Genomic DNA, 24,610 nt, shown 5'->3' with positions numbered 1-24,610 from the left:
TTAAAAAACTACAAATAGAACTACCATATGACCCAGCAATCCCACTACTGGGCATATACCCTGAGAAAACCAAAATTCAAAAAGAGTCATGTACCAAAATGTTCATTGCAGCTCTATTTACAATAGCCCGGAGATGGACACAACCTAAGTGCCCATCATCGGATGAATGGATAAAGAAGATGTGGCACATATATACAATGGAATATTACTCAGCCATAAAAAGAAACGAAATTGAGCTATTTGTAATGAGGTAGACAGACCTAGAGTCTGTCATACAGAGTGAAGTAAGTCAGAAAGAGAAAGACAAATACCGTATGCTAACACATATATATGGAATTTAAGAAAAAAAAATGTCATGAAGAACCTAGGGGTAAGACAGGAATAAAGACACAGACCTACTGGAGAACGGACTTGAGGATATGGGGAGGGGGAAGGGTGAGCTGTGACAAAGTGAGAGAGAGGCATGGACATATATACACTAACAAATGTAAGGTAGATAGCTAGTGGGAAGCAGCCGCATGGCACAGGGAAATCGGCTCGGTGCTTTGTGACCGCCTGGAGGGGTGGGATAGGGAGGGTGGGAGGGAGGGAGACGCAAGAGGGAAGAGATATGGGAACGTATGTATATGTATAACTGATTCACTTTGTTATAAAGCAGAAACTAACACACCATTGTAAAGCAATTATACCCCAATAAAGATGTTAAAAAAATAATAATTGGCACTTATATTGAGGATTACAGACCTTTGATAACATATATCCTATTCATAAGATGCTATATCATTAAGAGTAACCATATCCTTTAAATGCATGTTTGAAAGTCAAGCCCTATCTAACTTTCTATTCAGAAATCTGAGACCTTAAAAAAGGTTTCTTTTCCGTTTCATTTCAAGAATACCTTGGATTTTTTTCTCCTATAGAAATTTTAAGTTATATTGACATGGGAAAGTGTATAGCAAAAATTAGATGAGCATATGTATGTATCTATTCAAAACAAAAGTTATAAGCAGGGCTTCCCTGGTGGCGCAGTGGTTGAGAGTCCGCCTGCCGATGCAGGGGACACGGGTTCGTGCCCCGGTCCGGGAAGATCCCACATGCCGCGGAGCGGCTGGGCCCGTGAGCCATGGCCGCTGAGCCTGCGCGTCTGGAGCCTGTGCTCCACAACGGGAGAGGCCACAACAGTGAGAGGCCCGCATACCGCAAAAAAAAAAAAAAAAAAAAAAAAAAAAAAGTTATAAGCAAAAAACAACTACCCTCAGGCTTCCCTGGTGGCGCAGTGGTTGAGAGTCCGCCTGCCGATGCAGGGGACACGGGTTCGTGCCCCGGTCTGGGAAGATCCCACATGCCGCGGAGCGGCTGGGCCCGTGAGCCATGGCCACTGGGCCTGCACGTCCGGAGCCTGTGCTCCGCAACGGGAGAGGCCACAACAGCGAGAGGCCTGCGTACCGGAAAAAAAAAAAAAAAAAAAAAAACCTACCCTCAATATGTCTGATGCTCTTGGTTATTTTCTATTCTATTTTGTTTTTTAAAATGCTGCTCATGACCCACTAGAAGACCTTCTAATGGTTAGTGATCTGAAGTTTAAAAAATTGATTTAGTCAACTATCCTCTGGAAACAAATATGGAAGCAAATAATAAATAAAATAAACTGGAAAAAAAGTTTTAAAATAATGGTTACTTACCTGGTTGATGCAAAAACAACATTGAATGGCAACCGTTGATAAAATGGAAGGAAAGGCCTGGGGGAGAAAGGAAAACACAAATGTGTGGTACTTTTGCATTGTGCGCTCTCTGAGCTTTCTTCCATTGTTAATATTTGTCCCTTGAAATCAGTGAGTTTGAATACTTCATATATCAGTAATTCTCAAACTTTGGCATACACAAAAATCACTGGGGAGTGGGAAGATTCTTGTTTAAAATTCAAATTCCCAGGTCTAGCCCAGGAGATTCAGTAGATACAAGGTAGAGCCAGTGAATCTGCATTTTTAATAAACATCCCAGTGTGTTCTCTGAAGATGGGAAACAAGCCATACTCTGAGAAACTGCCCTATACTTGGGCTTCAGCTGGTCATTAGTCCCCAGCAACTTCTCAAGTTCCCTGAGATATTCTGAAATTCCCAATGATTTACTTTAAAAAGTTTCCCCCCAAAAGTCTAGGAATTGAGTATAGTATGTTAAGAATTTAACATTTCTCTGAAAAAATCAGCATAATGTGGACTGCAAGTTTACTTTTCTCAAATGAGCTTATGTAGATATAACATCAAGACTATTTTGCTAACTCAGATAGGACCTATAGGGAAATCCTCATCTTATTTTAATCTGATCTGAGTGTATGATTATCACATGAGTATTACTCACAAATGAAACAAAGTCAATCTTTTGACCATGTTGGTTTTGGCAACATTCACACAAAGAGAGCAAATTTCACCTATCTGCCCTCTTCTAACACTTTCCCCTGCACTATGGCTGTCATGGTGTCTTTGCTCTATCTCACTTCATTTGATAACTTCATTTTGTTCTCAAATATACATTCTCATTTGCAATTAGGACCTCTAATGCCAGGCAGACTTAGTTGGAACCCCAACTCTACCACTTGCTAATTTATGTGACCTTGAGCAATTTACTTCTCCTCTCTTGGTTTCAGCTTCCTTACTGGTAAAATGGGGATAATATATCTTATCCTATATTTCTGTTCTGAAAATTGATATTATATGTAAAGCACTTATAAAGTGATGCCTGGCACACTGCATGCACTTAAAAATAAGAGCTGCTATCATTATTACAAAGTGGTCTCTAACAATACTAGGGCTCATATTCACAGTAACTATTTTCTACCTTTCAAAATATTTATAGCGATTCTTTCCAGTAACATCAGGATCTTCATAAACTTCTTTAGGCATCGGAAAAGAAGTGTCAGTTCTAAAACGAAGCAGGAAAACATTATTCAAGTCTAACATATAATTTCCAATTCATATTTATATGTCTATAAAGTAGAGAATACACAGGGTAGCTCAGACTGAGAGCAAAGTCTTCTATAACATGCATCTTACTGTTCTACATCTCAGACTAGAATAGTTACTTTCCCTGAGCCAGGAAACCAGGAGCCAACAAGTGGAACTGAAAGCTAATAAATGAGTAGACTTATGAAATCTCACATACGAAACTACCCACTTTTAGTTAATAGCACATGAGAATTACAAAATTTTAAAAAATGAAGTTTTATGTCTAGGCTGTAAGGGAGCATTTTAAAAGAAATTTACTAGGTATGAATTTGTAAATATTCCTTAAAAGAATAAGCAATTCAAGAGATCTGTCTCTGAAGGTGCCTTGGCTGCAAGTGTCCAAAAAGCGTATTTGGATACTAGCAGAAAAGTACACTTGCAATTTCTAAGATGAATCAAAGAAACAACAAACGCGTTCACTTCTATTTTTGGTGGTAAGTTATCACTTAATATACACATGCACTCCAACCTTTGGAGAACATCTACTAACCAATAAACCTATAACCATTGCTCCTGAATCAGGCTTGTTTTGGTCAAAGGGCTTAAGAATGTGAATTTGAGCTCAACTGGTCTAGGTATAACATCACAACTGTACATTTTTTTTTAAGATTTTTTTTTTTGATGTGGACCATTTTTAAAGTCTTTATTGAATTTGTTACAATATTGCTTCTGTTTTATGTTTTGGTTTTTTAGCCACGAAGCATGTGGGATCTTAGTTCCCTGACCAGGGATTGAACCTGCACCCCCTGCATTGGAAGGCGAAGTCTTAACCACTGGACCACCAGGGAAGTCCCTGTATATTTTAAAATAATACAGAATGAATAAATAAAATTTTTAAGAAGAAAAATGCATTCATTAAAAACATGAGTAGCAGCTGAAGCTACCTGACACTTACACAGCAAGTTTCCGGAGGGCTTCTTTGTGTCTCTCCTCATGTCCCTTCCAGTCCCGACTGATGAATGATGGAACAGGATCTGCCTTGCTCCAATATACAGAATATCTTGGATAATGAAACAGGCTACTGAACATGGTTCTATACCTGGGAACCCTTCTCTAATGTTAGGACAGGAAGGCAGGGGGAAAAAGGACAAAATTATATCATCAGATTTTCTGAAGTATTTTACTACTGCAAACTTTTTAAAGGCACAAAACAGTGTATATGACATTTGCTATTGGTATATGCATAGACTATCTCTAGAAGGGTACTCAAGAAACTGATGCTAATGGATGATTATGTGAAGAGGGCTAAGGGTAGCATTTATTTTATACCATATAAGCTTTTGTACTATTTGAACTCTTTCAACACAGGCATATATTACTTTTCTCATTGAAATAACTTAGGTTATAATGGGTCCTTTATTCACTATTAGTTAGTTAATCCTCACACTGGGTCACAAGTATTAAGATACTTTGTCCCCTGGTAATCGTGGCAAAGTAATTTCTGCAGAATACAAAATCCAGTGGAGATTTGGTGATTAGTCAATCTGATCAGCGCAGTTAGCCAAACTAGATGGTTCAGGTCCATTAGGCTACCTTAGTGGATGAGTAAGACCTACCAGTCTGCTTCGAATCAGGGTGGCCTGAATATTTGCCTGGTTGTGTTCTTTCTCACTTGACACGATAAACAATGGATCTGTGAAATAAACAATAAGGTAGTGTAAGGAATAGAACATATCTACTCCTAGGCAGAGAATAATAGTAAAGAAATATAATTTCTTAATTGGAAAACAAATTAGAAAACTTAGATATTCCCTAGCTCTGCAGCAGCTCATAGCCTTATTACTCTACCACCAGTGAGGGTCTATGAGATGCATTTATTTTCTGTGTATTCCAAAGTCAGTTAATAGAATCAGAATGCAAAAAGAAGGCTGAACATGTTTTCAAGCACCATAGCCTAAATAGGCTCTCTTCTCTCCTATGAACAAACCACCTTCTGGGTCTGGATAGTCCTGGAAATACTGCAAGAAGAAAGACCATGTATATACACACAACACCCATTTCCGAGGGAAAGAAACAATAACTTTGGGCACTATCTCCTATATTCAGTTCACAGGAGAGATACAAACTCTTAACAGTGTATCACCCATAACTGGTAGACAGGCTAAGAAAATGTCATTCTCTAATCAGAGATAAAGAAGATCAGCTATTTTTAGAATTCACCTCTTAAGATGGGACTAAGTTATTTCTCCCAGTTCAAAAAAGATTGCCCTGCTGCTATAAGTATGGGTTTGTTAGATATATCTCTAAAGTGACAAAGAATATTCATGACTGATTATACTACCCCTTAAAATCAAACAATTTGACATTAAGTTCACAAGCAATCTTCAGATACAGACTTGATTTATCAAGTAGACATCTCTTGAGAAACAAATACCCTGACCAACTAGTCTAGACATCTTGGTAACATATATTTCTCCACAGAAATTATTAATTTGGTATTGTGATTTAGAAATAAATCTCTTTTGAATTTAGATGATGTAAGTCAATTTCCAGAACCTAATGACTCCTCAGTTACCCAGCTGCAGACGAACAGCACAACTGCAACCACTGACCCAGTGATTTCTTTTAAATCATTTAAAATAAGAGTATGTAGAAATTTCACTTTGTCCTATACTATTTCCAGTATATCAGAGATGTTGAAGCTACAGTCATTCTTCTGTTTAAACAGGTGCATTCATTCTGTCTTCAAATTCAGTAGCCTATAATTTGAGGCCATAAAGTGTGGTCTCTTCATTCCTAATCAGCCCAGTTTCCATCACTTCTCAACTCGATATCACTGGGTCAGTGGTTGCAATTGTGCTGGTCAACTGAAATTAATTTAACCCACATTTCTCCTAAGTCTGAATAATAAATAATAAACCATTCTCCTCTTATTTCCATAAGGAGTGTGAAGACATGATATCTACAGGAACATTTTTACATCTATAAAAGATAATGAAACAATACTCTATGATTTGTGACTACACATTCTACAACATAGCCTAAAACAGTGCTCAAATGGCAGTGGAGAGGCCTCTGAGATGCCCAAGTAACAGCAGTCACCAGGTCATTACTTGCTTACTCCTAGACAGTTATTAAGTGCTTTATGTGCAATATTCCGTTTAATCCTCAAAAAACCCAGTGAGGTCGGCACTAGGCCTCCATTTTATAGAAAAGGAAACCAAGGCCTCAAGAAGTCAGCAACTGAGGGGATCAAAATGGTGGAGTAGGAGGACATGGAGCTCATCTCTCCCCATAAACACATCAATAATATATCTACATGTGGGACAGTTCTCAATGAAAACTAACTGAAAACTGGCAGAAGAACTGCTATACAACCAAAGCTGCAATAAAGATCTCCATGTAACTGGGTATGATGGGAAAAAAAGGTACCAGATCAGGACCTGCATCCCTGGGAGGGATCTGAAAGGAAGAAAAGGTCCACATGGGTGGACCTTCACTCTGGGGAGTGAGTAGATCAAGCCACAGTTTGGGCATCCAATTCCTGGGATTCCTGCACAGAGGAGTAAAGCCCCCTTGCCTGCTGGGAAATTCACTGAGACAGACAGAAAGACTGAAGAAGTCTAGACTCTACTCGATAGGACTGCACGTGTGCTGGCTTGCTAACAATCAGGGATGAGACAGCCTTGCACTGGTGGCTGCAACCTCACTGCACTTCCCAATCCAAATGGGCGGATGCCCTAGCCCCACTCAGTCCACATCACAGCTTGGCATGAGATCTGGGCAGAGACCTGGCCTAGCTATGCAGCGACAGACCAGAGGGCCTGGGAGGTTATCGGGGTTGGGGGGCCCTGCAGAGCCCATTATAAGTGCACGCACAGGGGCAGTGGGTCTAGCTGGGCAGAAATTGTCAGCCTGTGTACCTGGTGGCACCACAAGAGTGTGAAGGGGCTAAGTACTGAATCTCGGGCAGACAGGCCCCGGGCAGGGGTATGCAGCAGTTCATTTCCCAGCAAGAGAGCCCAGGCTCTGCCCATTCCACACCACAGCTTAGCACTACGTCTGGGGAATAACGGTCCTGGGAAAAGACTGCCACAGAGGCAGCCCAGATCTCAGGCGGCAAAGCAGCCAGCTCAACTCCTGCAACCACAACCTGACCGCCAGCCCCAGCCTAGCAAATGCCCCAGCCCCACCCACTCCACACCACAGCCCTGCACTAGATCTGGGATGAACACCAGAGAAAGGGACGTGAACTTAGACTGCTTCTGAGTGGAACCACGGAGGCCCACACAACTGGTGTACAGATCTTCTGTGACCACACGGGCCTCATTTGCTTCAGGATTTACCTCCCTTGGCGCAGGGTGCACACTCAAGGGCTACGGAGCTTGATCGAACCCAATCCTCAGGCCATCTATTCCAACAACTGGGGAGCAGGCCCCACCCCCAAAAGTACGGTGACAGCCACGGAGCAGAGAGGAAGCCCTGCCTCACATCCAGCACAGGCTCTAGATATGACAACACCAAGCACACCCCCTATCAAGGGGGTAACGACCAGCACACCCTGAGGAAAAATGTGGCTGGCATCCATACCAAAACCAGCCCTTGCACCAAAAATACTGGAGGCATACCGTCTTTGCAGGGTCAATCCCACATAAAAACACCCCTTCAAGACCACAGTAGATAGTTGTTTCTCCTAAATTCATAGACAGAGAAAGTTAAGTAAAATTAAAAAGCATAGGAACTATTTCCAATCAACAGAACAAGAGAAATCCCCTGAAAGAACAAATAATGAAACAGACCTCACCAGTCTACTAGACCTTGAGTTCAAAAAGAAGGTAATAAAAATGCTAAAGGAATTAAGAAAGATTATCAATAGAAATGCAGATTGCTGTAACAAGGAACTAGAAACTATAAAGATGAACCAATCAAAATTAGACAATTCAATTCCTGAGATAAAAACCAATATAGAAGCAATGAATAGCAGACTAAATGACACAGAAGAATGAGTAAGGGATCTGGAAGATAGAATAATGGAAATTATTCAATCAGAATAGCAGACAGAAAGACAAATGAAAAAAATAAAGGCAACATACGAGATCTATGGGATAATATGAAGTATGCCAACCTACACATAATAGGGGTTCTAGAAGGAGAAGAGAGAGAGAGAGAAGGGAATCAAGAATGTATTTGAAGAAATTATGGCTGAAAAGTTCCCAAACATAAATAAGGAAATAGATATCCAGGTACAGGAAGCAAAGAGGGTCCCAAACAAGATGAACACAAACAGACCCACACCAAGACATATCATAATTAAAACAGCAAAAGTTAAAGATAAACAGGGAATTCTAAAGGCAGCAAAAAAACAAAGAGTTAGTTACAAGGAAAACCTCATAAGGCTATCAGCTGATTTCTCTACAGAAACTTTGCAGGCCAGAAGGGAGGGCCATGGTATATTCAAAGTCCTGAAAGGGAAAAAACTGCAACCCAGGATACTCTACCCAGCAAGATTATCATTTAGAATAGAAGGAGAGGTTTAAAAATATCTCAGGGGCTTCCCTGGTGGCACAGTGGTTGAGAGTCCACGTGCCAATGCAGGGGACACGGGTTTGAGCCCTGGTCCAGGAAGACCCCACATGCCATGGGGCAACTAAGCCCATACACCACAACTACTGAGCCTGCGCTCTACAGCCTGCAAGCCACAACTACCGAGCCCACGTGCCACAACTACTGAAGCCCGTGAGCCTAGAGCCCGTGCTCCACAACAAGAGAAGTCACCACAGTGAGAAACCCAAGCACTGCAATGAAGAGTAGCCCCCACTCGCCTCAACTAGAGAAAGCCTGCACGCAGCAATGAAAATAAAAATAAATAAATAAAAAGAATAAAATAAATAAATTAAAAAACAAAAGATAACTAGCAAACTGATTCCAACAATACATTAAAAGGATCATACACCATGATCAAGTAGGATTTATCCCAGAGATGCCAGGATTTTTCAATATCCACAAATCAATCAGCGTGATACACCTTTAACAAACTGAAGAATAAAAACCATATGAACATCTCAATAGGTACAGAAAAAGCTTTTGATAAAATTCAACATCCATTTATGATAAAAACTCTTCAGGAAGTGGACACAGAGGGAACCAACCTCAACATAATAAAGGCCATATATGACAAACCCACAGCTAATATCATACTCAGTGATGAAAAGCAGAAAGTATTTCCTCTAAGATCAGGAAGAAGACAAGGATGCCCACTGTCACCACTTTTATTGAACAGAGTTTTGGAAGTCCTAGACACAGTAATCAGAGAAGAAAAATAAATAAAAGGAATCCAACTTAAAAAAGAATAAGTAAAACTGTCATTGTTTGCACATGACATGATGCTATACATAGAAAATCCTAAAGACGCTATCAGAAAACTACTAGAGCTCATCAGTGAATTTGGTAAAGTTGCTAGATACAAGATTAATGTACAGAAAACTGTTGCATTTCTATACACTAACAAAGCAATATCAGAAAGAGAAATTAAGGAAACAATCCTGTTTACATTATATCAAAAAGAATAAAACACCTAGAAATAAACCTACCTAAGGAGGCAAAAGACCTCTACTCTGAAAACTATAAGACACTGATGAAAGAAACTGAAGATGACACAAACAGATGGAAAGAATGAAACAGATGGAAACAGATGGAAAAACCATGTTCTTGAATTGGAAGAATCCATATTGTTAAAATGACCATACTACCCAAGGCAATCTACAGATTCAATGCAATCCCTATCAAATTACCAATGGCATTTTCACAGAACTAGAAAAAAATTTTTTTAAATTTGGATGGAAACACAAAAGACCCCGAATAGCCAAAACAATCTTGAGAAAGAAGAACAGAGCTGGAGGAATCACATTCTCTGACTTCACACTATACTACAAAGCTACAATAATCAAAACAGTATGGTACTGGCACAAAAACAGACATACAGATCAATGGACCAGAATAGAGAGCCCAGAAATAAACCCATACACCTACAGGCAATTAATCTATGACAAGGGAGGCAAGAATATACAATGGAGAAGAGACAATCTCTTCAATAAGTAGTGCTGGGAAAACTGGACAGCTACATGTAAAAGAATGAAATTAGAACATTCTCTAACACCATATACAAAAATAAACTCAAGATGGATTAAAGACCTAAGTGTAAGACCAGATACTATAAAACTCCTAGAGGAAAACATAGGCAGAAGACTCTGACATAAATCATAGCAATAATTTTTTTGGATCCATCTCCTAGAGTAATGGAAACAAAACCAAAAATAAACAAATGGGACCTAATTAAACTTAAAAGCTTTTGCATAGCAAAGGAAACCATAAACAAAACAAAAAGACAACCTACAAAGTGGGAAAAAATATTTGCAAATGATGCTACCAACAAGGGATTAATTTCCAAAATACACCAACAGCTCATACACTTTAATACCAAAAAAACAAACAGCCCAATAAAAAGTGACCAGAATACCTAAATAGATATTTCTCCAAGAAGGCATATAGATGCCTAACAGGCACATGAAAAGATGTTCAATATCGCTAATTATTAGAGAAATGCAAATCAAAACTACAATGAGGTATCACCTCACATCAGAATGGCCATCATTAACAAGTCTACAAATAATAAATACTGGAGAGAGTGTGGAGAAAAAGGAACCCTCCTACACTGTTGGTGGGAATGTAAATTGGTGCAGCCACTATGGAGAACAGCATGGAGGTTCTTTAAAAACCTAAAAATAGAGTTACCGTATGATCCTTAAATCCCACTCCTGGGCATTTATCTGGAGAAAACTCTAATTTGAAGATACATGCACCCCAAAGTTCATAGCAGCACTATTTACAATAGCCAAGACTTGGAAGCAACCTAAATGAACATCAACAGATGAACGGATAAAGAAGATGTTGTGTGTGTATGTATGTATGTGTATATATATATATATATATATATATACACCCCACATATATATATGTATATACAATGGACTATTACTCAGCCATAAAAAAGAATGAAATAATGACATTTGCAGCAACATGGACAGGGTTTCCCTGGTGGCGCAGTGGTTGAGAGTCCTCCTGCCAATGCAAGGGACACGGGTTTGTGCCCTGGTCTGGGAAGATCCCACATGCTGCGGAGCGGCTGGGCCCGTGAGCCATGGCCGCTGAGCCTGTGCGTCCGGAGCCTGTGCTCCGCAACGGGAGAGGCCACAACAGTGAGAGGCCCGTGTACTGCAAAAAAAAAAAAAAAAAAAAGATACAAATGAACTTATTTACAAAACAGAAACAGACTCACAGACATAGAAAACAAACTTATTGGTTACCAAAGGGGGTAATGAGGGGGGAGAGATAAATTAGGAGTTTGGGATTAACATATACGCACTACTATATGTAAAACAGATAAACAAAAAAGACCTACTGTATTGCACAGGAAACTATATCCAATAATAACCTATAAAAGAAAAGAATCTGAAAAAGTATATACGTGTGTGTGTATATATATATATATGTATCTGAATCACTTTGTTGTACATCTGAAACTAACACAACATTGTAAATTAATTCTACTTAAATTTTTTAAATGGTTAAAAATTTTAATTAAAAAAAATTTTTTAAGAAAAGATGAAAAGAATATTTTACTAAATACGAGAAGAAAGAGCTAAAAAGAATTGAAAGTTTTCCCTCTGGGAGGTAATAATCAAAAGGGCAGGAGAGTGTGGGGAAGATAAGTGCTGTTTTGTTTGGTTCTGGTTTTGGTATGTTTGGATCAGCCACTTCATTTACATGATTTCATAAACTTATAATTTGCAGATGTCTGGAGCTCTTGCCAACTTGTTTCCTACCAACTAACCAGAGCAACAATTTCTGTTTTGGCTCAACCAAGTTGCAGTCCAAGCAGCAGGCACAGCCCAGTGTCTCTTTACCTCACGTCTGCACCAAGTGTCCCTCACCTTCCCCTTAGTTTTTCTCTGTGACCTGGAGACGTGAAAATCCATGGGAAATTCATATCACCTTCACATGTCTCTTACTGAGGATACATAAAGCAAAGTTTTAACCAAAGAGAAACAGAAGCCAGCAGGTAAATTCTCCTTCCACTCCAGGGCTGGATTATCGATAGGCAAAGTAACACATACTGCTTCTCAGAAAAATGGTTTTACTTTTACTTGATACAAACTTTGTGGTAATCACCTTGGTAACACATGGTTTTATTTTCTCTGACATTCCCTTCTCAGTCACATTTCCCTATCTCTGGTTTCTTTTGGATTGTACTTCTTAATAAAGCAGTATCCTATGAACGTTTACCTCAAGGTCTGCTTTTGGAAAAGCCCACAGGAAAACAGCTGACATCGGGGAAAAAAAAAAATAGAAAAAGAAGAACAAACAAAACCCAAAGTCAGAAGAAGGAAGGAAATAATAAAGATCAGCAAGGAAATAAGATAGAGATAAAATAATCATAGAAAAGATCAATAAAACCAAGTGCTGTTTTTTTGGTTTTGTTTTTTAAAGAGGAACAAAATTGACAAACCTCTAGCCAGGCTCACCAAGAAGAAAAGAGAGAGGACCCAAATAAATAAAATAAGAAATGAAAGAGGCGAAATAACAACTGACACCACATAAATACAAAAACTCATAAGACAATACTGTGAACAGTTATATGCCAACAAATTGGACAACCTGGAAGAAATGAACAAGTTTCTAGCAACATACAGCCTGCCAAAACTGAGCCAAGAAGAAACAGATAATTCGAACAGACCAATCATTGAGGTGAAATAGAATCTGTAATTAGAAAAAAAAAAAAACTCCCTCCACATTGTAAATTAACTCTACTTAAAAAACAAAACGAAACAAAACTCCCTCCAAAGAAAAGTCCAGGTCAGGATGACTTCACTCGGGAATTTACCAAACTTACAAAGAAGAATTTATACCTATCCTGCTCAAACTATTCCAAAAAATTAAGAGGAGGGAACACTCCCAAAGTCATTCTGTGAAGCTACCATCACCCTGATAGCAAAACCAGACAAAGCCACTACCAAAAAAGAAAATTACAGGCCAATATCTTTGATGAATATAGATACAAAAATCCTCAACAAAATATTAGCAAACCAAATCCAACAATACATAAAAAGGATCGTACACCACGATCAAGTTGGATTCATTCCAGGGTAGCAAGGATGGTTCAACATACACAAATCAACCAATGTGATACACCACATTAACAGAAGGAAAGACAAAAACCATATGACCATCTCAATACACACAGAAAAAGCATTTGACCAAATTCAACATCCATTCATGATAAAAACTCTCACCAAAGTGGGTATAGAGGGAACATAACTGAACATAATAAACCACAAACCCACAGCCAACATAAAAGTCAATGGTGAAAAGCTGAAAGCCTTCTAGCTAAATTCAGGAACAAGAAAAGGATGTCCACTCTCACCACCTCTATTCAACATAGTATTGGAAGCCCTAGCCATAGCAATGAGACAAGAAAAAGAAATAAAAAAGTATCCAAATTGGAAGGGAAGAAGTAAAACTGTCACTATTTGCAGATGGCATGCGACTCTATATAGAAGACACTAAAGTATCCATACAAAAACTATTAGAACTAATAAATGAATTCAGCAAGGTAGCAGGATACAAGATTAATATACAGAAATTTGTTGCATTTTTTTATACTAACAATTAAATATCAGAAAGTTTAAAAAAAATCCCATTTAAAATTGCATCAATATAAAAATATCTAGGAATAAACCTAACCAAGAAGTAAAAGACCTGTATGCTGGAAACTATAAAACATTGATAAAGGAAACTGAAGATGATTCAAAGAAATGGAAAGATATCCCATGCTCTTGGAGTCGAACAATCAGTATTGTTAAAATGGCCATACTACCCAAAGCAATCTACAGATTTAATACAATCCCTATCAAAATACCCATAACATTTTCCACACAACTAGAACAAATAATCCTAAAATTTATATGGAAGCACAAAAGACCCAGAATTGTCAAAGCAATCCTGAGGAAAAAGAACAAAACTGGAGACATAACCCTTCCAGACCTCAAACTATTCTACAAAGCTATAGTAATCAAAACAGCATGGTATTGGCACAAAAACAGACATATAGATCAACAGAACAGAGAGCCCAGCAATAAACCCATGTACCTATGGTCAATTAATCTATAACAAAGGAGGCAAGAATATACAATGGAGGAAAGACAGTCTCTTCAACAAGTGGTACTGGGAAAGGTGGACAGCTAGCTACATGTAAATTAATGCAATTAGAACACTCCCTCAAACCATTTACAAAAATAAACTCAAAATGATTTAAAGACCTAAATATAGGACATGAAAGCATAAAACTCCTAGAACAGAACATAGGAAAAACATCCTCTGACATAAATTGTAGCAATATTTTCTTAGATCAGTCTCCCAAGGCAAAAGAAATAAAAGCAAAAATAAACAAATGGCACTAATCCAACTTAAAAGATTTTGCACAGTAAAGCAAACCATCAACAAACTGAAAAAACCTACGGAATGGGAGAAAATATTTGCAAACAATGTGACCAACAAAGGGTTAATAACCAAAATATACAAACAGCTCACACAACTCAATATCAAAAACACAGAGGGACTTCCCTGGTGGTGCAGTGGTTAAGAATCCACCTGCCAATGCAGGGGACACGGGTTTGATCCCTGGTCCAGGGAAGACCCCACATGCCGCGGAGCAACTAAGCCCGTGTGCCACAACTACTGAGCCTGCACTCTAGAGCCCATGAGCCACAACTACAAAGCCCATGTGCCACAGCCACTGAAGCCCACATGCCCTAAAGCCTGCATGCCACAACTACTGAGCCCACGTGCTGCAACTACTGAAGCCCGCACACTCTAGGGCCCATGTGCCACAACTACTGAGCCCACATTCTGCAACTACTGAAGCCCGCATGCAAAGAGCCCATGTTCCGCAACAAGAGAAGCCAACGCAACGAGAAGCCTGTGCACCGCAACAAAGAGTAGCCCCTGCTCGCTGCAAAGAGAGAAAGCCCGCACGCAGCAACAAAGACCCAACGTGGCAATAAATAAATAGATAGATAGATAAATACCCAATCAAAAAATGGGCAGAAGACCTAAATAGACATTTTCCAAAGAAGACATACAGATGGCCAAGAAGCATATGAGAAATTGCTCAACATGACTAATTATTAAAGAAATGCAAATCAAAACCACCATGAGGTATCACCACACAGTGGTCAAAATGGCTATCATGAAAAAGTCTATAAATAATAAATTCCTAAGAGGGTGTGGAAAAGAGGGAACCCTCCTACACTGTTGGTGGGAATGTATAAATTGGTGCAGCCACTATGGAAAACAGTATGGAGGTTCCTTAAAAAAAACTAGAGCTAACATATGATCCACTAATCCCACTCCTGGGTATATATCTGTAAAAAAATGAAAACTCTAATTTGAAAAGATACCTGTACCCCAATGTTCATAGCAGCAGTATTTACAATAGCCAAAATATGGAAGCAACCCAGTGCCCATTAGCAGATGATTGGCTTAAGAAGATGTGGTATATATATATATATATACACACACACACACATATATATACACACACACACACAATGGACTATTACTCATCCATAGAAAAAGAATGAAATATTGCCATTTGCAGCAACATGTATGAACCTAGAGAATATTATACTTGGCAAAGTAAGTCAGACAAAGACAAATATTACACAATATCACTTATGTGGGGAATCTGAAAAATAATACAAATGAATCTACATACAAAACAGACTCACAGACATAGAGAATAAACTTATGGTTACCAAAGGGGAAAGGGAGGTGGGAGGGATAAATTAGGAGTATGGGATTAACAGATACAAACTACTACACATAAAATAGAAAAGCAACAAGGATTTACTGTAAATTAAATATAATAACTCACAATGGAAAATAATCTGAACTATATATATAAATAACTGAATTACTTTGCTGTATACCTGAAACTAACACAGTATTGTAAATCAACCATACTTCAAAAAAATTTATTAAAAAATAAAGAAGTTGGCAACTTATTGATTGGCAGTTGATTCGAACACCAATCCTTTCAGCTCCCAGGCCTAATGTTATCAAAAGCCCATGAATTTAATGGGGGAAATTTTTCCATGGAAATCATGAAAGAGCCCCTCAGCCAATTTACCCATATTGTAAAAATAATTCTAAGAAGCACAGGAAGTTGTCACAACCAAGTAATGGTGACGATGAGGAAGTGTTTCAAACCCCAAAATATGATGATTACTTTTTGGGAAAACTATAATAAATTGCAGATTCTGGGGGGAAAGAAAGGAGGAAAGAGCTCTTGATAAACCCAGTAAGTATTATAAAATATTTTTGGAAGCTGGGAAAAATATATCATATTTAAAAGACTTTAATTAGCAGGGCATTAGTGTAGCTACTAATCCATCAACAAATGTAGATTCAGGGAAGTGACAAAGTATTGTGGGCACTTCGAGTGAGGCACCTGAGAGATACAAAGGATTAAAGTCAAGTTAAATGCAAAATGGTATATAAATGAGGTAAGATTTATAAAAGAATGGTGTTAACTGTAAAGTACTATACAAAGGTAAGCAATCATTACACATTCCCAACACCAAGAAATGGCTACCCTAAAGATTCTCATCCAAAGGAGACCCTGGGATTCCCAGAGGAGATACCACGCGGTTAAAAGTAGGGTGACAGGGCAAAACTGGAAAAAATCATGCTTTACTGATTATAATTATTGTAGTAGTAAATTCAATTCAATAATTCAAATAATTCATAATAAATTACATAGCACCTAACATATGTACCAGCACTGGAAAAAGTGCTGAGAAGGCTACAAAAATGTATAGAACAAGAACTTAAAGAACTCAGGGAACTTATGGTCCAGTAGAAGAGACAGAACATAAATGAACAATCAGGTCATTAAAATAAACTGGGGCTTTTACTGGCCGAAAGGCCCTAGTGGACCTAGTTTATAAGCAACACTTTGATGGATAAGAATAAGCTTAAATAAAAAGAGAAACCTGGGGCTTCCCTGGTGGCGCAGTGGTTGGGGGGTCCGCCTGCCGATGCAGGGGACACGGGTTCGTGCCCCGGTCCGGGGGTATCCCGCATGCCGCGGAGCGGCTGGGCCCGTGAGCCGTGGCCGCTGAGCCTGCGCGTCCAGAGCCTGTGCTCCGCAACGGGAGAGGCCACAACAGTGGGAGGCCCGCGTACCGCAAAAACAAAAGAGAAACCTGAAAACAAAGATGAGATAAACTGGCCCTTCTTTACCTAGAATGCCAAATTTGGAGTTGCCCAGGGAATGGGAGCAGGAAGGTCATTCTCTTTGGGCATTTTACGCAGTTTGCATGCGGGAGTGTTGAGTGAATCTCCAAGTCAGAACGCCAGGAACAGGATTCAGGACGATTGCTTAAGGCTGTGCAAATTATCAGAACAAGAGGGTGGAGAAGAGTCAGGTGTTCCCGCTCAGTGCTCTGAGATGCAGAGCGCACCTGTGGTCTCCGAGACACCTCCCCCACCCCCGCGAAAGCGCCACCACCTCGGGGGCTTGGAGCTGCCCCCACCCAACAGAAGAGGACCGCGGGCAAAGGATCCGTCCTGAGGCTCGTCTTTTGTCCGCCGCGCCCCTGGCCAGGTCCCACCGTCTCAAAGCCCACCTGGCCCAGGAGTCGGCAACTCAGGAGGGAGGTCTGGAGCCGCCCTTACCGTATAGGAAATCATATGTTCGATTGGCAGAGACTTTGCCCCAGGGCCCCGACCTCCCTCTGCACCGGGTTTGAGACACCGGCGGCTTGGCCTGGGGCTCTTCGATGGTCACTACGTGACTCATGGTGCCGGCTCTTCCCTGCGGCCAGCCAGGACCGACTAGGGAGACCGAGATGCGGTGTGCAAGGTAGCTATGGTAACCCCCGCGAGGAGCGAGGGCTGAGCGAGGACACACAGCTAATCCAGAAGAGAGGGGCGGGACTCGCGTGTGAGAGGAGGAGCCGAGTGACGACAAGGAAGGGGCGGGGCGAGGAGCAGGAGAGGCGGGGCTGAGTGAAGATACGGGGCGGGGCTCGTGAAGGGAGGGGCGGGGCTGGGGGAGGAGGAGCCGAGTGATGACAAGGGAGGGGTGGGGCGAGGCGCAGGAGCGGAAGGTGCGGAAAGTGCGCAGAGGAGAGGAGCGTGAGGGGTGGAGGAAGAAGGGGGAAGAAAGGAGGAAAGAAGGGCAGGCCTGGGGAGGGGAGGAGGGAAGGGAGAGGTACGGCCTCGCTTTCCACTTCACTCCGGTGACCAAGCCACGAGCATTTAGCCGCCCACCAGGGTCAAGGCCAGGGGGCCGCAGGCTGGGGAAAAGGCTGCTGCTTAAATCCTGCAGCCATCGGCCAGTTACACTACGTTAGCCTCTTTCGGAAATGCCTGGGAAATCTCAGCACCTTCTAGAATAGTTGGGGGCTTTCATTTCGGACATCCCCTCTCCGCGGGGCTTGTTCGAGCTGAGGAATCCAAGCTCCTGAACGTCAGCCTTTGGCACACTGAGCTCTGGCCGTGGGTTATCAGCGTTTGGGGTGGGCTGGGTAACTGTTGATTCGCATTCTGCTACCCTTTTCTGAGCCCTGCGCATTAAATCAGCTGAAGATGATGTGGTGTAGTAGGCACTGGCTCTGCTTTTTAAAAACTATTATGGAAAATTTTTTAACATAGGCAAAAGTGAATCCACTTTTAGTAATGAACCCTCACTAGCCATCACCAAGATTCAACAATTATCAACATTTTGCCAATCTAGTTTCATCTATCGCCTACCTCCCCTTTTCGCTTTTACCCTTAAATTAATCTGCAGCTCCAACTGATAAGGATTTTTAATTTAATCGCCATTGTAAACATCTAACAAAATTAATAATTCCTATGTATCTAATATTCAGTATGTATTCACATGTCGTTGGTTGAGTCCAAGATGTCATTCAATAGTTGTTTTTTTCTGATCAAAAGATCCAAAAAAAAAGTCTTCACATTGCATTTTGGTATCTCTTAAGTCTTTTATGCTAGAACAGTGAATTTCTGATACCTTCAATAGTTTTCTTTATTACCTGGAATTCCTCTGTAAAAAGAACTTTCCCTCACCAACTCATTGGTTATCCTGAAATACAGGGATCGTAGAGAAAAGTCTGCATGAATGCTGGATTCTTTCACTTTAGTTATCAAATTTCACAGAAATGAGTTGGTGCCCTAGCAACCTCAAATGTTAACCAATAAGATTTTCTTTGATTAGTACCATTATGAATGCATGCATTTTAACATATCAGATTCTTTTAATCCATTATGATCATTATACTTTATGATGCTCAAATTATCCCATTTGGCTAGTGTTGCACGTTAGAGTTAGCGTCTTTGTCTTTTTGACATAATCCACAGACACTTCAATGAGCCTCCTGGCCTGCTATCCCTCTTTCCACACATACTCCTGGTTTTATTTTCTCTACTCCTGAACTTCTTGGGTTTTTTGCAAACCAGCCAGATATTTTGCCACTCAAACTGATTCCTTTGCCTAAAATGCCTTTTTCCTGTTTATGCCCCTCAACTAATTTCGGTATTCTTAAAGACTCAGTGCTACTTTTGCCACCTTTATGTAGTCTCCCAAATCACCCAAATAGACCAAGGCTTCTTTCTTTCTTCCAGTGCTGTAGGAGCACCAATGGCATTGACCACCTTGTATTAGTAATTGTTAGCAACTTTGCTCTCCACACCTGTGAGTTCATTGAGGGCACAGGCCTTTACATGTCATTTTGTATCTCTGAAGTACCTGGTATCTGAAAGCTTAACAAAATGATTCTTAAGTGAATAAATCCATCCATTTATAATATAAATTTACTGTCTACTATGAAATAGGTATTGAAGATCTAAGATAATTTGTACAGCTCACTGTATGATGGAGAAAACACTCAAAAACATGTAAAATACAATGTTATAATGGCATGATAATATTTTTCTGTCTTCGGGTATAGCTACATTTCCCACTTTCTGTTCCTTCTTCCCAGAATGCTCTTCACCCCTACCTGCATCTTATCCCTGCTGACTCCTCATCGTCTGAAGTCTCAGCTAGAATGTCGCCTCCTTAGAAAGACTTTTCCTCACTCTATCAGATAAATTATCTGAAGTAGCCAACAGCCAGCCCCCTTGATAAGCATAATGGAAGACACTAACCAATAGAATATGTCAAATGTAGTGGTTTATATATGACGTTGATTGTTTTACATAGACTGTAGTTAACTCCATTTTGCTGGAGTTGCTCACTCTCTCCCTTGCTGGTTTTAAGGAAGCAAGTGGCCATGTTTGGAAGCCCCAAGCGGCAAGGAACTACAGGTAGCCTCTCGGAGATGAGGGTGGCCTCTGACCACAGCAAGTGAAAAACCAAATCCTTCAGTCCTACAACTTCAAGAAACTGAATTCTGCCAACAACCTAAATGAGATTGAAAGCATGTTTTTCCCCAATAGAACCTCAGATGAGACCACAGTCTCAGCCAAAATCCTGATTGCGTCTTGAGACCCTAATCAGAGGAGCCACTTAAGCCATTCCCAGATGCCTAAGTACAGAAGTGCGATAATAACAAATAAATGTGTATTACCACTAGGTTTGTGAAAATGCTGTTGCGCAGCAAGAAATGACTAATATGCAATCTTTATGAAATGAAGTTGGAGAGGGGTGCTAGTCAATAATACAGGTTCGTTAAAATCAAAGTTACACTTTGCAGGTTTGGGAGACAGTTCTCCATGGGTCTCTCATGTGTCTGCTTGTCTTGTAAGGGGGTAGCTGTCTGCCCTTTCCTTTGTGTAGGAAACAACCTTGGACAATAGATACAATGTCTGTCTCTGGAGCAAGGGGCGGGTTTGCTTACAGCCTTAGAAGTCGGAGATCCTGTCTCCTTTTGAGCAAAGGGCAATATTTCTTACTGCCCATTATTAAAGGTTTGGGTTTCCTAAGCTTCCTTTTCTGTGTTGAAATATCTGTGATGTCACCTGGCCTTCTTCACATCACCCTGTGGGAATTGGGGCTCAGGGAAGTGGTGCAAAACTTCTGATACTTGGTTGCTTCTGCTATAAGTAATAAATGATCCTTCATCTCTGACTCAGCAGTTTGCTGGCTTCTACCAGCATTCATGGAACTGTGGCAGGCAAACAGGGTAAATCTCAGACACTTCAGGGTTCTTGAAAAACTATAGAGAATTTATGTACAGCACATATTTATCTGCGGCAATTGGAAAGCATATATTTTGCAGCGGCAGAAATGTAAATACTACACAGAGTTTCTGCTGAACCTACTAACTAGACAAGTGAGAATTCAAGCCTTGTAATTCTTCTCTCTCAGCATATGGTGGCACTCCTTCTCTACCAACTTCAACTATCCACCCTTACTTGATAAAGTCTCCATACCTGGGGTTAGTTAGGCATGAAAAATGGCTAAGAATACCTTTATCATGGAAAGATTTTAGAAAGTATTTCCTTAGTTGTTTCTTGTTACATCACCAGGCCTGTCATCCCATCCACAGAATGCCTGCTTGGTACCACCTATAGCTATGGTACTATGGTATGTGTCCCCATAGTACCATACAATAACAGATTCACTATACTATGAAAAAGTCCATTACAGTCACCACTGCAACTCTTGCTGCCTACAAATTTAGCAATTATAGCAACAGCAAAGAGTGCCAGAGGCTTAAAAGTAAAGTATTACTGGTTAAAATTGGAATTGGAAGTGAGAACTTGATACAAACTAACCTCCGAGTTGCCTCCGTAAACAGCAGGTTGAATCCAATCTTTCATTATTGAGTCTCCACATGCTACCTACTCTAAATTTAATCCTAATTACAGGTCTCTCAAACTGCTGTGTTTTTCTTGGGGGAAGTGAGTTATTGAGATTTTTTCCTGGGGTAGAATGGAAAACATTAAATTACAATATTTTATACTCCTCCTTTTTTTTTAACTAAGGCCATCCCATAAGTCTAAAGGCATTTAGGCTGGGTAAGAAAAGTAAAGCATGATGTTAATGTAAAGATCAATAGTTGATCTGAACACTTACTTATTCATAAATTAAAAGGCAGAAGAAAAAATAACCCGTGTGTGTGGGCTAGCTGTACCATTCTGAAACAAGAGGAGAGTTAAGTAGCTGGATATAAATGACTATTTCACTTTGGAAAGGAGTATCCTTTGGTCTTTTATTCAAGGGCAGGAGAATATTACGTCCCAAAGAAGTGCTTGTTGAAAAGAGTTTAAGACCCACAGTGCTCAGGGAGGAAAACAAGGGCTTGTTTATATCTTGAACACAGCAAGTTAAAGGAAGTGTGGGTGGGGCAAGGCCTGCCAATACTAGCTTACTCTGAGAAAGTCACAGAGTGTGCTCACTGCAAGTATCCTGTCTTCACTGAAGCGGGGAAGGACAACGGGCAAGAAAAATCTTTTCTCAGTTGCAGAAAGGCTGTTTCAGTTTTTGGGTCTATAATCTGTGTCTACAGTTTATCAATACTCTTAACTCCATAAACTCTCTTGGATATTTCTCATTTCTTCCTTGTTCATTTCGTAGACACAGAAGTTCAGTTGCCCAATTAAATACAATGATTAATTTTAAAATAATATTCACCTTTCATTTAGACAAATTAAGTGAGATAGTAGATAGACCATAGACCTTAGAGGGAGACGATGTGGAGACTCAGGACTGTCACTTACAAGTTATGTGACCTTGAACAAATCATGTCCATCTATGAACCTCAATATTCTCAGCTATAAATGTAGATAACACATTCAACTGTTATTGAACCCAAGTTCACGTGTCAGATGCACAGTGAGGCCAAACAAACTGAAACATTGGAGTTTGGAGCAGAGAAATGTTTATTACAAGGGCCAAGCAAAGAGAATGAGCAGCTCATGCTCAAAAGACCTGAACTCCCCCGTGGGTTTCAGGGAAGAGTTTTTAAAGGCAAATTTGCGGGGAGAGCCACAGGGTGTGTGACTGACTCTCTTCAGATTGGTTGGTGGTGAGGTAACAGGGTGGTGTTCCAAGAATCTTAATCATCAGCCTTCTGGTTCCAACCAGTCTGGGGTCCCCTGTGCTTGTGCTCAGGCTGAAGTTACCATCCTCCACCTGGGTGGGGGCCTTAGTTCCTGTAATGGGACTCAGATCTGTATCAGGTTCTTATGTATATCCTTTTAGGAGGAACTAGGAGTCTTGTGCCCCTATTGTTCTAATCACTAACTATCTGAATCTGTACTTTGGGAGTCAGGGAAAGTCTAGGAAGCTGAAGCCTTTTTCCTATAAACAAGAAACAAGGGAACTAGAAAGGCTTTTGTACCTGGGCGGGCCCCAAAGGGTCCCTGCTTGTTTTCACAACTACTGTGAAGATTAAATAATGGTTCACAAACTCAACAGTCCTACATATATGGAAGGTATTGTAGTTGAAGACTATGTTGTCATTTCAACTGATTATTCATTCTAAGTGTTCTAAAAAATCTGGGTTCTCTGTGAAGAATTATCAGTGCCAGGGACTTCCCTCATGGTCCAGTGGGTAAGACTCCACGCTCCCAACGCAGGGGGCCCGGGGTTCGATCCCTGGTTGGGGAACTAGATCCCGCATGCATGCCGCAACTGAAGATCCTGCATGCCGCAACGAAGATCCCACACGCTGCAGCTAAGACCCAGCACAGCCAAAATAAATAAATAAATAAATATTTTTAAAAGTGATGAAAAAAAGAATTATTAGTGCCAGTATGAGTTACTGGACAGTACTAAAAGGGAAAATCAGTCCAAAACATTTTAATTTTGTATTTGTTTTTGTTTGTTTCTCTGCTTATTTAAGGGAGATCTTTCTGAGGAAAAAAGTGCTTCTAGATTCTTGGCAGCAACAGGGCAAAATAAAGCTTTGGGGGAATAATTTGAGTAAAAAGCAGTTATGCTGTGTCTCATGTGCTAACTACTGTTGGGGGCCCAAAATGAGTATGACAAGATGACCACACATCTTCTAGAAAGTCACAATACCTCTTTATGACAAAATGATTGTTTTTACTTAGAAGCAAGGAAGTGGCTTAACCCTTAGAATAAAATTTTCCACACCACCTCAGCGTGTAGTCTCTTTGTTCCACACCACCTAAAAGTGTAGTGAAAGAGGACATTAAAATAATTAAATTCCATTTCTACCCCATAAAGCAGTGTTTTCAAAACTGCATAGAGCAGGATGCAACCAGCATAGTTGTCCTTGGTCTTCAGGTGCAGGACTTAATTGTCCTCTGTGCATGACACATGATCATCATTGGTCCCTGCAAGGGTACTTTAGTTGCATTTATCTTTATTCTCTGCCCCCACTTGCCTCTCCTTATAGGCAACCATTCTGTTTAAATAAGCAAATCATTTCACACATGTGTTCATACACGTATTTTTGTTTTTGCACACCTTCTTTAAATATATGCAAATAGTACTGGACTATGTATCTATTCTCTTTCTGACTTTTTTCCACTACCCATGCTATTTTTAAAATGTGTGCATTTTACTATGTGGGTACGTTGTCAATTTCTTCTAGTTCGGACCCTGTACTCCACATTTCCCTATCTAC

At 40.2% G+C, this 24,610-nt stretch overlaps 1 protein-coding gene across 1 annotated transcript in view; it reads right to left on the bottom strand.

Annotated features, from left to right (window-relative positions):
* Positions 1 to 17,926, bottom strand: part of CFAP91 (cilia and flagella associated protein 91) — a 146,687-nt gene extending 128,761 nt beyond the window's left edge. Inside the window, exons 1-5 of the mRNA XM_060009902.1 lie at positions 17,739 to 17,926; positions 4,559 to 4,635; positions 3,898 to 4,055; positions 2,836 to 2,919; positions 1,683 to 1,739 (exon numbers count right to left, since the gene is read on the bottom strand). Of these exons, the coding sequence (XP_059865885.1) occupies positions 1,683 to 1,739; positions 2,836 to 2,919; positions 3,898 to 4,055; positions 4,559 to 4,635; positions 17,739 to 17,862 (500 nt within the window). The 5' untranslated portion in view covers positions 17,863 to 17,926. The remainder of the gene's footprint in view (positions 1 to 1,682; positions 1,740 to 2,835; positions 2,920 to 3,897; positions 4,056 to 4,558; positions 4,636 to 17,738) is intronic.
* Positions 17,927 to 24,610: the final 6,684 nt, after the last annotated feature.

This window comes from Delphinus delphis, chromosome 4 (genome assembly GCF_949987515.2).
Source record: "Delphinus delphis chromosome 4, mDelDel1.2, whole genome shotgun sequence".
Taxonomy (NCBI): Eukaryota; Metazoa; Chordata; class Mammalia; order Artiodactyla; family Delphinidae; genus Delphinus; species Delphinus delphis.
Note: the sequence above shows the minus strand (reverse complement) of the source record. Positions and strands in the feature narration are given on the sequence as shown.